General features: G+C 39.2%; 1 protein-coding gene and 1 long non-coding RNA gene across 2 annotated transcripts in view; both read left to right on the top strand.

The window, feature by feature from the left end:
* Window positions 1-4,635: 4,635 nt before the first annotated feature.
* LOC121945739 lies at window positions 4,636-9,311 on the top strand. Its single transcript, XR_006105971.1, has 2 exons — window positions 4,636-5,138; window positions 8,833-9,311. It is a non-coding gene; the product is annotated as an uncharacterized LOC121945739 (long non-coding RNA).
* Window positions 9,312-14,516: 5,205 nt separating this feature from the next.
* cdk14 (cyclin-dependent kinase 14) overlaps window positions 14,517-15,133 on the top strand; it is a 229,031-nt gene continuing 228,414 nt past the window's right edge. The window contains exon 1 of the mRNA XM_042490904.1: window positions 14,517-14,943. Coding sequence (XP_042346838.1) covers window positions 14,850-14,943 — 94 coding nt within the window. The 5' untranslated portion in view covers window positions 14,517-14,849. The remainder of the gene's footprint in view (window positions 14,944-15,133) is intronic.

The raw sequence follows: 15,133 nt of genomic DNA, 5'->3' as shown, positions 1-15,133 counted from the left end.
TGTGTGTGTGTGTGTGTGTGTGTGTGTGTGTGTGTGTGTGTGTGTGTGTGTGTGTTAGTAGCCCCAGCAAGTCCTCGTCCCAGAGGAGGGGCTCAGAGTTCCTCTGCTCGCATCCCAAAACACCATTGGATTGTCAAGGCTGTGCAGCTCCTCNACGTCCCAGAGGAGGGGCTCAGAGTTCCTCTGCTCGCATCCCAAAACACCAATTGGATTGTCAAGGCTGAGCAGCTGCTCTTGGGTAATGTGGTCATAAATAGAGTGGGCTACATCCTGTTGAGTGCCATTCACTGTAGAGAAACAGTGTGTTAGTCAGTGAATCATACAGAAGTCACCGGAAGCCTTCCTCCTCCTGCACCCCATAAATGTTTCAGCCTCCTCTTTCTGTTTAGTGCCCGTGCTCCTGCTGCAATCATCCTCCGAGGATGGCTTGCGATGTGTCGGTAAGCGGGGCAGTCGTGCAGAAAGATAGTCAGTAACTGTGGTTTATCATCATCACTTGCAGTGCTGGGAACATCAGAGCCCTGGATTTCTTTGTGTGTGTGTGTGTGTATGTGTGTGTTGGAGAGAGAGAGCCTGTGAGTTGAATTATCCAACCTCTCTGAGCTTCTCTCTCACGTGCCACAGCCAGGGTTTCCTGCAGAGAGCATAATCAAATCTCCGAAGTCAGAGTTAGTGCAGTGACCTACATAGATGGAAGTTCATGTTGTGAACAGGACATTCAGAATAGATCGGACCCATCATGGGAAATACTAGTGCCTCTAGACACTGCTGCCTGGCCTCCAGAGAGCCGGCTCACAGCACTGAACCTCCATCGTCATCTGAGCCCGAGCTGCAGTGCAGTCTGCAGGAATCTGTATTAACAGTCCCTACGACGGATTGACCTGTTCAGCTTTGCTGAATGCTGAGTGATATTGCTGCTTTAGAAGATAACATTGCCATAAAAAACAACATGTTTTGTTTGGTATGTTTGGCAATGGTTTGCTCTTTGCTCTTTTTAAACTGTATTTACAGTACTTAAAAGCCTGTTAAAACTAGGGTTGGGCGATATGGGCAGAAAATTATACTGCCATATTTTTATATCTCTCGATACATAATACATTTCTCTGTATTTTTAAATCACCTCATAAACACTTCATTAATGCTCCAACTGAGAGACAGAATCAATCATTACATTTTTTAAACCAAATATCCTCTTTGATGTGACAGTATTGTAGGAATTACTATTGGTACATCTACCCTATTTCTTCCCTACAAACAATTTTTGATCAGTAATCATTAGTAATGTAGACATAATTACTGTGAACTGTGTGACAATAATTGAGAAAAGCACATTACTTGAGTAATAATACTTGAGAAAAATACATCACCTTACTGAAATGCAACCTGTAAAATCAGGAAAAAAACGCAATTTATTCCTTATCATGATATAATGATATACAATTTCTGAGACAATATATAGTTTCATATATGATACGATGTAAGATCTTCATATTGATCAGCCCTAGCTGAAACACAAATCATGAAAATGTATTCATTGACAGCTCTTTGAGCTTGCTGTTAGGGCATCTTAGACCACATCCATACTAATAACTTAGTTAAAAAATAGTGGAAAAGGGTTCGAGGTCTGGCTTTGGGTTCTGTAGGGCTCTGGTTGGGTTGTAGACCTTTACTTCCAACCACTCAAAGCACCCTTCAGCCTGAGTCACATTCATCCATTCACACACTGGTGGCCGAGGCGACCGTACAAATAGTAGACCACCTACTGCTGTGGTTAGACATTCACACGCACTCACACTCTATTCGGGATTCAGTATCTCTCCTGAGAGAACCTCGATACGCAGGCCGGAGTAGCCAGGGATCCAAACGCCAATCTTTCAATTAGTAGGCGACCCGCTCTGCCTCCTGAGCCACAGCCAACGTTAACCTCAGTGATCTACAGTTACCTATGCAACCTTTATCAATTCTCTTTTAGTTTTTCCTCCTTTAACCCTCTGAAACCTGGATCGACATCACTTTTCTTGTGCTGCATTCATACACCTTTCACAAGTATTTAAACCTTTGAACCCTGAGCAAATTGGTAAAAGGCAACAGGCAACTTGGTAAGAAATGTCCTGCAAATTGCAAGAAATTAGTCAATTTAGAATTATTTTATTTCAAAGCTGGGGGAAAATGTCCATTGAAATATACTTGTAATTATCATAATAAAATATTTCAAATTATTTTACTAGATTATTGATTGATGATTTTAAGCACCTTTCATCTCCTTTTTTTCTTCAAAATGTCCTGTCTTTTTTGTTTTAGTTTGTTTTTTAAGCAAATTTTTAGTTAATTTTCTTGTACTCCTTACTAATTTCTTGGTAATTTGTGGGTCATTTCTTCTTAAATTGCTTATTGCCTTGTTCCCATGTTTTTGAAAGAAATTGAGACAAAATTTCCAGGTTTAAAAGGGTGAAAGAGAAAGTGAAAAAGTAAATTTTCTTACTTAGTTCCCACACCCCCTTCCATGCCCACCTTGAAAATCGAAAAAGGACGCAATAGATGAATCAATTGAATCATCATCAACTAGTAACGCTGTGGAAACGAGTGACAAATACAATTTCAAATTTTAAAGAAATTACAGTATCCAGAACATGATTTTTTAGTTTCTTTTCAAGCCTGTTCCTTAACTTACTCTGTGCAAATGTAAAATTGTTGTTGTTACATGTTAAATTTGGCCTAAGCTGCCAAAATTTGAGAAAACCAAAGGTGTAGTTTCCTGACTGAAGTGTTTGACTGATTGATTTTAATGAGCATCACCTGTATTTGTTTTCTTTGCTCAGAAAAAATCTGTCCGTCTTCTACTTGACATGTCACTTTTCTGTCTGAATAACGGCCTCAGCATCAGGGCGCTCTTGTGTATTTATAGTTCCATTCATTCAAATCTAATTCCACCCCACTTTTATCACCCAGATCAGTTGCACGCCCCCGCAATGCCTCCGGCAACCAGTGAGATCCATGTTTAATTTGCTTCATAGATAGCCGGCACACATGGCCACATGGACGCTTATCACTGAGTATCTAGTGACAAGAAAAAGCAAGATGTTTGAATATATTCAGACAAAGAGCAGAACCTTCAACACTTTCACTTTCAGATCAAGCTCAGCTTTTCCATAGATGATTTCTGGAACAGATCCCATCCTTTGCTTAACCGCCCCCCCTTTTTTTTCACTTCCACTTGTTGAATGCAGCCATATTTATGTGGAGGGAGTGCAAACATGTCAGTCAATTAGTTGCATACAAGGCGGCGGCAGGGTGGGGGGACAGATGGCAGGCTGAGCTCAGCCACCCTGATTTCTCACAGATCACTACCTGGCAATAAAACTCTGACTGATTTACACCAGCTCTTTGTGCACAGATGAAGTGAAGTGACACTCCTGGAGGTTCGGAGCACAAAACCTCCTCCCGGGGCTTTTGTTACTCCTCAGAAAGACTGAGTTAGGGGCTGACAGCAGGCCTGTTGCTTGGTTTGTGTTTCCCTGCCAGCTGAATGTAGCATCAGAGTCTGCAGTGAGTCAGATCTGAATGAAATAGAGTCGGCAACATGCTAGTGTTTAAATGCCATTCTCCAAAGGAAATACAGATATGCATTTTTTGTACTTGGTTGGCTGATAGGGATGTAAAAATACTTTTTTAAGTTGTTTAAAATGTTTAATTTTGTACACTTAAGTCCATATTTTTAATCCAAAATTGTCACATTTAAAAATAAATACAACTTCACAATATGTCAGTTACACGACTACCAAATTACACACGTTACACAACACATTTTATTAGATGAGAGATTTTATAAACGCATATAAAAAATATGGAATTGGTATGCAAAGGCCTTTCCATTGGCATTTTTATCCTCATATTGTCTGTCCTTAAAAGGTGTCTGCAGGTCCATAAAAGCACTTAAAATATCTTGAATTCATTTTCATAAATATTAGGCCTATAACTGTTGCAGTACAAAAATGGTGGGAAAGTTCTTGCTTAGTATAATCAACAGTCAATGTATATACTGTATGTTTATCATCATGTTCACAGTTATTAAGATTATCTAAATGTTATTGTGTATATCTTGAAAAGCAAGAACAGGTGTTTTCTAAATATCATAACTTCATCAATATCAAGGTGTTAAGGAAAAATGCAATGGTTTTATCCAGGTTTTATTTAAATTTGTCCTATTAAAATTGACACAAAGTCTCATATGGTTAGTTGGTAGTGTAAGCATACCTTTATATATGCATGAAATATCTTGTTATTGCAGGCTGCAGTGTGTATGACAAGTTATTAGAACAACCGTATTCACCTGCAATCGGAACACTTTTCCTGCGCCTGTCAATATAATCTTGAAATGCATTTTCAATTTTCCCAAGTTTCATTAGAATCTGGTCTCCTGTTAGCTGTGTCTGAGCTATTACAGAGTTCTGTGATATGGTGACAGTGGCGCTGCATGTTAAATGCACTTCTTGGCTGTAAAGCTTGGCTGAACATGATATTTAAAAAACACCTCAAGGGAATATCTTCAAATTTGACAAAATGACCACTTGGACTTAACAATGAATGAAATAGAATTTGGTGGTCAAAAGCCATGGTCACTGTGACCTTGCTTCTATCTCTATTATTTTGAATACAATATCTCAAGAAGGTCTTGGGGGAGTTTTGTCAAATTTGGCACAAACTTCTATTTGAACACAAGATAGAAGTGATTACAGTTTGGTGGCTGAAGGTCAAAGGCAAAGGTCACCGTGACCTCACATACCATATTTTTTGCCATTACTCAGTAATTCAAATATAAGTATACCAACCTTTCAAAAAATGTCTAATTCGATACAAATTAAGTGATGACATTTTCTATCCAATTGGTCAAAGGTCACCCTCACATGATGATGCTGATGATGTTGGATGACATCACCAAAATTGCCAAATGAATAAATGACATGTTCTTCATATGTTGAAACCATTTCATTCATGAAAAGCCGGCGTGAACGCCAAATAGACCAGAACTGAAACTCAGCACTAACTTTGATGTATCTTTGTTTGTTTTTTTTGTTTGTTTTTTTTTTACAGGAACGTGGAGAGAAAGGCAAGGCATGATCAGATCCGCAAGAAGTACGGTATGTATGAATCTCAGTCTATATTAGCATATTTACTCGCCTGCACCTCTTTAATAATAGTTTGACCGGCTCTGTACCTGTCTCTCCCTGTGATGTATAAACTTGCTGTCCTTGAGTTGATCAGTGAGGCGGACACAGTGCCTCTCTGTTCTGTTAGTGTCAGCTTGTCTCAGATGCATGTTGAATTGGTTTCAGATTTTCCAGGACATTGTCATTGACTTTCATTTCCATACTCTGTGCCAGCAATGCATTATTCAGCAGTGTATGCCTTCTGTCCTCAAGCAAGGCAATTCGGGTCACGTATAGGTTACTCCGAGTCCTGTCCGCTTAAATCAATTTAAGCATAATTTATCATACACTGGTGTCAAATGACTGTGAGCAGGATGTTACAGGTCAACAGACAAAGGGTTGTCTTCGAACAAACACTCTTTGGTATCAGGAAAACTGCACAATTATTTATTCTTCCTGTCTAACAAGGTGGCAGCCACCACACCATTTAAGAGCACATTCTAAAGGTTCATTTCAATTATTTCTTGGTTTCCTATTTCTAAGTCTTGATTAATTGTCACTCATCAAGTTATTTTGAAGAACTTGGAACATTGGGGGTGGGCTTATAATGATGCTCATAACAAGGGGCTCTAATTTTTAAACCCAACACCTTACAAAATTCTAAAACAGAAGTTTAGAAACAGTAAACCAGCTCCGACAAATTTAAGATTTTATATTTATATTTATAACATTGGCTAACATTTTTTTCGCAGTCAGACACAGTGCTAAAGAACCATCTCCAAAGCCGCTCTCCCTATCTACCTGGTCACACTGAAATGGCTCGACTCTGTCAGTAAACCCGCTAATAAAAGTTACCATTAGCTGTTTGATGCTAACAGTTAGTAAGCAAACTTTTTTTGTTGTTTTTTGTTTTTTTTATCTTGTGTGTGTGTGTCCCATGTTTTTTTCTTGGTGTCTCCTCTCTAAATTCAGACGTTTTTCGCAGATCTGTGAAAGCAGGGTGCTGCTGTGGCTGTGCCCAGGGTTTGCTCTAGGCTCCAAGAGTGTGGTGCAATAAATAACCAGTATTTATCTACTGGTATATAAATTCCAATAGCGCACCCAAAATATAAAATCACTATTTGGCGGCAGATATTTTAAATCCTCGTGGGTCGTCACAAATAAATGTGGGAAACCCTGACTTGATAATCACCTGCCTGCTCTGCTCGTTTGTTTGGACTTCTTATATGTGGTTGTGTTCACAGATCTTAGCAGTTAACTTGGTGACTGTTATTGTCTCTAATAGGAAAGCTGCATAACTTAAGACAGAAATAAGACTGGTAGAAATGATGTTCTAAAAACACGCCCTCCGATGGAGCTTTGATGAAGAGGGAATCATTCATTCTCTGCTGTTAATGAGGGAGAAATTTCACCTCTAAGTGAGGAATTACTTCCCACTGATTGACTTCTGATTGAGTGTGTGTGTGAGCAGCGACTCCCCTGGCAGCATCTTGGAAGTAAGATGTCAGGTTGTGTGGTTTTAGTGTCTGGGCAACATGACAGAGTGATGGATGATGGTCCGTTCCTCAGGACTCCTGCTCTCATTAGTTTACTTCCACAGGGATTGCAGAGGAGGCTGCGCTCCTTTCACACTCATTCTGCGCTCTCCTGTTAAACACAATCAAGGGAGCTGTGCTGCATCCTCTCTGAGACTAAACACTAAGTAGTAGTGTTTTAGCACTGGCTCTCAGTTGAGGTTGAGGATCATCGAAAGTGGCCGAGGATTCCTTGAGGGAGAGCCAGGAGGGTATTCATCAAAATGACAAGTTTTATGTCACTATCAGTCTAAATTGTGGCAGCAAGGGAGTATGAATATAAACAGCAACTCTAAAGCTCACTGATTAACAAATTACATCATGTTTGTTTAATGTGTATAAAAGCTGAGATATACAAATGACAAGTAGTTTTAGGGGGATTACATTTTGGATCTATTTCTTGCTATTTCCTCTGTTTTCAGTGTATGAGATCACTCCTCTTATCTCATTCTTGGAACAAAATTATTGTGTATTTTCCAAAATGTTGAACTATTCCTAATTTGACAACAACAAGAAGTTAGTTTAAACTGTCCATGGTAACATCTCATGGGCTTAAGTCTACAGTTCAGCCCAAAATCAAAAATACGTATTTTTCCTCTTACTTCTAGTGCTATATATCAGTACAGATAATTTTGGTTTGAGTTGCCGAGTGTTGGAGATATTGGCCATAGAGATGTCTATGTTCTCTCCAAGATTATGGAACTCTGCTCACAACAAGCTCTGTGAATTATCTTTGTTACCGGATCATGATTGTTGCTGTTGAGTTTTTCAAATGTACTTTCTTGGCGCTTTGAGCACCACAAACCCAGTGCCATTTAATTTCATTATATTAGAGAGAAGGCAGAAATCTCTACAGCCGATATCTCCAACACTCTGCAACTCACACCAAATTCAATTTTTCATTTCAATTCAATTTTGTTCATAAAACCCATTATCACAAATCGTGGTTCATGATAACTGTCTTTAGAAATAAAATTACTAGCATATGACATCCCTCTGTCTTTGACCCTCACAGTGGCTAAGGAAAAACTCAGCCTATAAAACATTTTAACAGGAGGAGAAAAAACAGTAGAAAGTTAAGGACGAGAGGGAACCCTCTTCCAGGACGGACACACGTGCAAGAGATGCTGTAAAAAAAACCCAATAAAATTACAGTGTATGACAAAATTATGCATATAAGAGAGAGAGAGGTAGTGAGAGAGATAGAGATGCACAACGACAATAATAGTAATAAATATAAATGTTAATACATGTAATTTGTGGTTGCACGTATATTACATGCAAATATTGTAGTTTATGTATGTGGCAATAACAATCATATGTGTATAATAATACTGGATGTGTGACTAATAATAATGGCAGTATTAGTTTGCATCAGGTAGGACCACAGAAAAAATGATCTGCATATTGATTTTGGGGTGAACTGTACCTTTAAGGTTTGCTTTGAATGCGATTTCTGTATCTAATGTCCAGTGTTTCAGTTTAGAAATCCCTAAATTCCCTCAGCTGCCTTTGGCAGTCCTTCAGCCCAGCTGTTGTTTTGTCAGCAGGATTTCTGGTTTGCCTTGGTTACAGTTAACTCTTTAATCATCATGTGCCACGAACAGAAACAATATAAAGCCACAGCGAGGATACACACTTATCCATGAGTTGACATTAATGAATGAAATAGAGGACTTTGAATTTTGTTTTGTTTGAAATCCTAAATGTCTTTGAAGTGTATTGTTAAAGGAAAGGAAAAGCTGAAGATCGGGCAGGCTGAGGACAAGATTAAAGTGGATGAATTTAACACTTTTAGTCATGCTGACCAAATGATTTTCAACTCTGTTAGAGTATCTATGGTGGATTTTTCAGGTGAGATGCCGCCGCAGTAATGGCCACTTTCCCGGATTCGTGTGAAGGTTAACATGTAGGGAGAAAATGTTTTCAAATCGACAGGAGTGAGGCCAGGAAATGATTTCATTCTGACAGACAGCCCCACGTACTTTCACTTCCTCAGAGATCCATGGAGAAAGTAGAGCAAAGACACAGCATCAAGTTCTCTGATCCACAATCAACTTCTGTTTTCTTTTCATCTTTTCTTTCTCTTCCTTCCTCTTTCGTCTGTGCAGGTCTGATGAGCGACTCGGACCACCCGTACAGCAAGTTTGAGAACGAGTAAAGCAGCTGCGCTGGAAGGCTTCCACAGGCAACATGTGGAGCAGGCCGTTAGTTTTTAGCTCGAGTAATGCCCATTTCTCACACAAACAGTTAGACAAATGCTGAGTGCCCTCATTCACAATGAGGAAACTCAGACAGAAAATCACTCTTTTACACTTTTCAAACAACAAACCCAGAGAAAAAAAATCTTTTTAAATTCTTGCTGAGAATAGAGTGTTGTGTGTCGGATGGATGTTGAAGTTGGTTTTAAAACTTCCTGCAAAGTTCTTTCATCTTTTGAAATTTCATTGAATGAGTTATCTCTTTTTAAACATTGTAGTTTCATATCGGTCTTTGCACTTTGTACATACAGTATTGATTTATGAAATCCAAAAATAATGATTGTACTGCATATGTGTTCTGACACATAAATAAATTTCTTCTCTTTTAATGATGCGGTTTTGTTCATTTATTCTTCAGATGATTTTGTTTTCTGATGGTTTTTGGGACATCTGAAGAGTTTTGAAATAATTTGTGGCTTTTCAATGCACAAAGTCAAGAAAAAAACAAACTTGTGTTAGCAAACTGCTGCGGTGTCCTCCACCAGTGGCTGTATACAGGTTCATTGACTGATGAGGACACTGAGAACAATCCATCTGCTCCTGCCCTCGCTCCCTAAGTGATAATTCAACAAGTCTAATAAACTTGTAGGCTGTGCAGCATCTGACGGAGCTTTTATGGAGCTTTAAAGATGCAGATGTGCTGACGTTGTGGTATCGCTGTGGTGAGAAGAGTTTGTAACAGTTACAGCTGTCTACAGACAATAAATGTTACTCTGACAGATAGTGACTTTTTACTGTTTATTTCCTGCGTGCTATGGTAACTCATAAACAAAATGTCAAATTATTGGATAATAATCAAATATTATCATGAAGAGAGCCTTTCCTACATTTAGCCATTATGTGCCTTTAGTAAATTATCGTTTTTGTGATTAGATTTTCATTAGGTTTTGTGTAGAGTATAATAATAATATATATATATATATTGCTATTTTCGGTGTTTTATTAAAGGTAGTTTGCATGTAACTTTTCACAAATTTTTTGCAAATTTTTGGCAGCCCTCTTGTTAAATTGCTTATCGCTTCTTCACAGGTTTTTGAAAAAAAAAAAAAAATCTAGCCAGTTTTGATCAGGTTTCAAAGGGACCTCAAAACAGTAAAAAAAAAAACTCCAGAAACTGTATTTATAATTCTTATAATTATACTTTTAAAGCTCATTTTCTTTTTTGTTTATGTTTCCTACTTTTCGGCCTCCAACTTGCAAAACATCCGTAAAAGGTAACAAAAAATGACCTCAAAATCTAATTAGCAAGAAAATCATATTATTTTTTTTTTTGTTTTTGTTTCTTAGTTTTGACTAATGCCTTGCAAATTTTTGGGCCATTTGTTGGGACTCATCGATTTCTTTCCATGCTTTTGAAAAAAAATGCAAAAAATCTAAAAGTATATTTATTTTCAGCACTTAAAAAAATGTGCATTTTTTTCGTTAATTGTCAGGTAATTTTCTTGTGATTTTACTACTTTCTTGCTCATTTTTGCACTTTTTTCAGGTAATTTTCATGTAACTTTTCACTAATTTCTTGAAATTTTTTTGGCCATTTTTTGTTAAATTGCCCATCGCTTTCTTCACAGGGTTTTGAAAAAATATATATAGCCAGTTTTGCTCAGGTTTCAAAAGGCTAACAGTGTGTTTGTGAGGACTCCAAACCCACCATAATGTTAAGGAGCTGAGTTAAATATGCAGGACTTGTTCTTAGTTACAGTACCAGAGGAGCTCTCACATTACTGTACCTGACAGGACTCCAGGGCTGTGAAATCATGCAGTTACCTCACTGCCATCTGCTGCCACCAGCGTGCAAAATTTCCTTAAATTTCCAGAGCAACTCTAAAGCTCATCCACTTTCTAAGAACCTTTGACGCATTTTAACATAAGCCTTGTGGAGCTGCTTTTTACTGGCTTTTTACTACCTTAGATAAGATTCAGTTTCACACCATATATACTGCATATACTCTCCACAGACTGTAGAGGTGTGCTGAGTTTATATAGAACATGTGCATGCAACATTAACGAGGGCTACATAATGAAGCACCAATTCACACTAATGAAGCTGTGCATTTGTCTCAATTATCAGCGTGCTCCAGCCAAAGCAATTATGAAAACATTTGAGCCCTTTGCATTCCAGAGATGTCTCTGCTCTCTAATGGCTTCACCGAGGGCCTCATCCCAAAACTGAGACACACTCTGTATCCATACACTGCTCCACCATTGTTCCATGAAGCCTGTGAATTACTCATGCAGCTGCTGTGGCGACTGCAGCACAGACATGATCAAATTGGAGATGCCAGGCAGCACATAAAGACACATGACAGGAGCAGAATGGAGCTCATGAGCTCGCTGCCGCAGGATTTAGATTATTGATGCAGGCTTTTGGATAGCTTTAATCCCGCAGCTTGCTTTAATCCCAGCTATATACTGTTGTACTTAACTGACAAAATTTGATATTATTGTGGCAGAAATGGGCTGTTGGGATATTAAATATCTGCATTCCAAAAAGAAAAAGGGATGAGAGCCGAGAAAAATCCTTAATAAAAATACAATTGTGCAAAATTCTGGAATCGACAATGGTGCTGAGGTGTGATTGCAGTGATTTCATATGATTATAACTTGTTTTGCACGGCTATGATACCCAAATATTTTCACCAAATGCATTGCAATAACTGTCTGTTTGTGCACATCACCAAACTCAATATTTTGAGGGATTTTATTTGCCTCTATGATATAAGATATTCCATATATATAATAATAATAATAATTATTATTATTATTTAAAAAAAGAAAGCTGTGTGTGAAATCAAACCTCATCTTCAAGAAGTTTAATATGTACTCCAATTAATGTGAAATGTAATATTGTTTAATATTTATACCGTGAACAATGTATTGTATCCCTGGCATGGACTTTTTGTATGTATTTTCTATTTGTCAATAAAATTTAAAAAAAGAAGAAGCAAAAAAAACCTAAAAAACTTTCCCGGAATCCAAGTCCAATCGGGGGCCAATCGGGGATCTGCACCGTAGTGACAGCTTAAGCAGCCAATCAGGGACTGCATTGCAGTTTGTGACGTAGCAACAGAAGGCTCGCGCAGCAACAGGTGCTAACTTTAGCATTAGCAGAGTAAACACCTGATAAGTGAGGTTAAGAGCGATAACAAGAAGATTCACCTGGAGAGTTTTTTTGGAGGAAAATACTTTTTAACCGTTTTTCTGACTGGAATTGGCCAAAGCTGGATTTACTAACTGACTTTGTTGGTGATGAAGAAGATGTTCCCTGCTACAAATACAGGGTTTGTTGTTTGGTCAGTAAATTGGTCCTCACAATGCTTCAGACAGACAGCAAGGATGCTGCTAGCTTGGAGACAGCTGCTGAAGCAGAAATGCTGAAATAAAATTATACTGGCAACACCAGCGTATCACAAAGACCTCATGAGGACTCTTGTCGACAAGAAACACGTCACACACAAAGGGTAAATATAAATATATTGTATTTTTGTACTGTTAATGTCTAACTGAGAATGTGTTTGTGTAGCAGAGGAGCAAAAGCTAATGATAACGTCAGGATTAGCTGAAGGAGTTTGTCAAAGTGAGAAACTCCCGCCAATTTAAATGTGTTTGAGTGGCAGAAACTTTCTGCCAGAAAGTCCAGACTGACACAGGGAGAGGAACACAATGTTGAGCCCAGGAGCAGAGATGTCAGTACCACGATCCTGCTTTGACATGCATCTGTGCCATATTGGGAAGGTCAAAATTTGCTAGTAAACAAATAGGCATGTATTGAGAGATGCAGATTTCGCTATAGAATTGACTGTAACTTGCTTAATTCTGAAATGATTTTCGCAAAGATTGGCATTGATGTAAACACCATAAAGTGAACATGGTGGTGGTTACTTGTTTGAATTAATTTCTGTCACTAGAGGCTATCTTATCAGCTCTATGACTAAACAGTCATCTTCTGAATAGCAGCAACACTGGGACATGAAGCTCCAGCTTCTGAAAAAGCATCATCCAGTGATGGAGTGTAGCAAAGAACATTTATTCAAGTACAGTACTTGAACTTTACTTGAGTATTTGCAATTTCTGCTACTTATAATTCCTGCAACTTCATTTAATTCAACTTCATACTTCCACTACATTTCAGAAACATTACACTTGTGTAATACTCTACACACGATGTCTCATGTACATCAGAGGTCTGATGTGCAGCATCAGCAGCGGCTCTCTGTATAACTGATGCTCTTTTTCAATCACAACAGCTTTCTGTGTGCTGCTGTCTTTCATTCAGAATAAGATGATTTTGATGCTGCTACTGTACACAAGTGGGATGTTTTTGCTTCATGCACCACTGAACAACTTTCCAAAAAATTAATGGGGTGCTGCCTACAGCACTGTATCTGGGTCTCTTTATACATCCATGGCCTTTGCACCATCATTGCATCAAGGAAATGACTGTAGCAGCGCTTTTACCTTTATATACCTATATATACATACACCTTTATGTGCAATGTGACATTACAACTTCACATAAGTCTTGAGGGCACAGTTTTTGAATACAGACTGTGTCCATTTATCTAGAAGATGTTATGATTCAAAAAATAGCTGATGCAAACTGTTGCCTTAATTGTTTTTGTTGTTTTGTGCACATTTTTTAGAGTGCACAATATGGGATCTTTAACCCTTTGAAACCTGGATTGACATCACTTTTCTTGTGCTGCATTCAAACTCCTTTTACAAGCTGTTCAACCCTTTGAAGCTTGAGTAAACCAGTTTGAAAGGAAAAGAGGCAGTGTAACTTGGCAAGAAATGTCCCACACATCAGAAGAAATTGGTAAAAGGTGACAAGAAAGGGACCTGATACCTTTTTTTCTTTTTAAGGCAGAACATTAGGGGTTCCTGGTATCTCAGTGGAGAGAGTGGGTGCCTCGTGTAGGTGATGCCCTTGCCACAGTGGTCGTGGGTTTGCTTCTAGCTTGTGGCCTGTCCATGTCACCCCCTCTCTCTCCCCCTTTCATGCTTACTTTCTGTCCTGTCAATTAAAGGCAAAAAATGCACAAGTAAATTAAAAATAATAATCAAAATAACATAAAATAAGATTAAAAAAAGCAGAACATTGAAAAGAAAATTATGTATTATGTTGTTTTTAAAAGAAATCAAACCAATCTGCCCAGGTTTCAAAGTGTTCAGTCTAAAATATCAACTCTGCTATTCCTAGAATCAGGATTACCGCTGATGGTAATCGGGGAATACCCGGACCTGCACACAGTGACAGGGTCTTGCAGAGGGCAGCAGTCTCAAACCGGAGCGCTGACAACAATCTGGTTCCCCTATGAAAATATATTCCTCCTCCTGCAACACATTACAGGGAGGAGCTGGCTGCGAAACGGACAGTCTCTGCGACTAATGGGAGCGCGGTGCTCGTCGGGAGTCCTCCAATCCGCGCGTCCAGGGCGGGGCCTGGGGTCGAAACCAGAGAGAGAATCCCAAAAATGACATCTAGATTGCGGTGGAGCAGGGAGCGACTGGGACGCTGAGAGAAGAAAGGAGAAGTCAGAGCGAGCTCCAATTTACAGGATTTTAAGACGGAAAAAAGACGCACCGGAAAGGCGCAGCAAATTACGCACGGGTTCCCACTTTGGATGTTGAGACTTTTATTGCATTTTTTGGAAATGTAGTTGCATTCTTGAGAAAATCCCAAGAAGGCATTTGTTGTTACTAGTTGATGAGAGAAGTGAGAGCCGCCGAGGCTCCGTTTCCTGTTTGCCAGCGCGCTGCAGCTGGCTGAAGAAGCCCCGCAGGGCTGCCTCAACACCGGTGCTCCTTCCCCGCCGCAAACCACAGCCGGTCCGCTCAGTCCGCTCAGAAACTCGGTGGAAAAAAAAATGTGCGACTTGATGCCAGCCTCCCAGCCCCCGGAGAAAATCGGCAAAATGAAAAAGTTGAGGAGAACTTTGTCGGAGAGTTTCAGGAGTATCGGTGAGTAACGGGATGTGTTTTTAATTTTCCAGCCCCTTTTTTGCAGCCCTTTGTACTGACAGAAATGTCTCCAGCAGCAGCAGTACAGGCTACTCCTTTCTGCCGAGGTGATGTCTGGTCACAGTTGGGGTTAGCAGCCATGGAAAAGCTACATCACCTTGGCCTTTCCACAGTTCCTTCAGCTGAATGC

This window comes from Plectropomus leopardus, chromosome 7 (assembly GCF_008729295.1).
Source record: "Plectropomus leopardus isolate mb chromosome 7, YSFRI_Pleo_2.0, whole genome shotgun sequence".
Classification (NCBI taxonomy): Eukaryota; Metazoa; Chordata; class Actinopteri; order Perciformes; family Serranidae; genus Plectropomus; species Plectropomus leopardus.
This window is presented reverse-complemented; position numbering and strand designations above follow the sequence as displayed.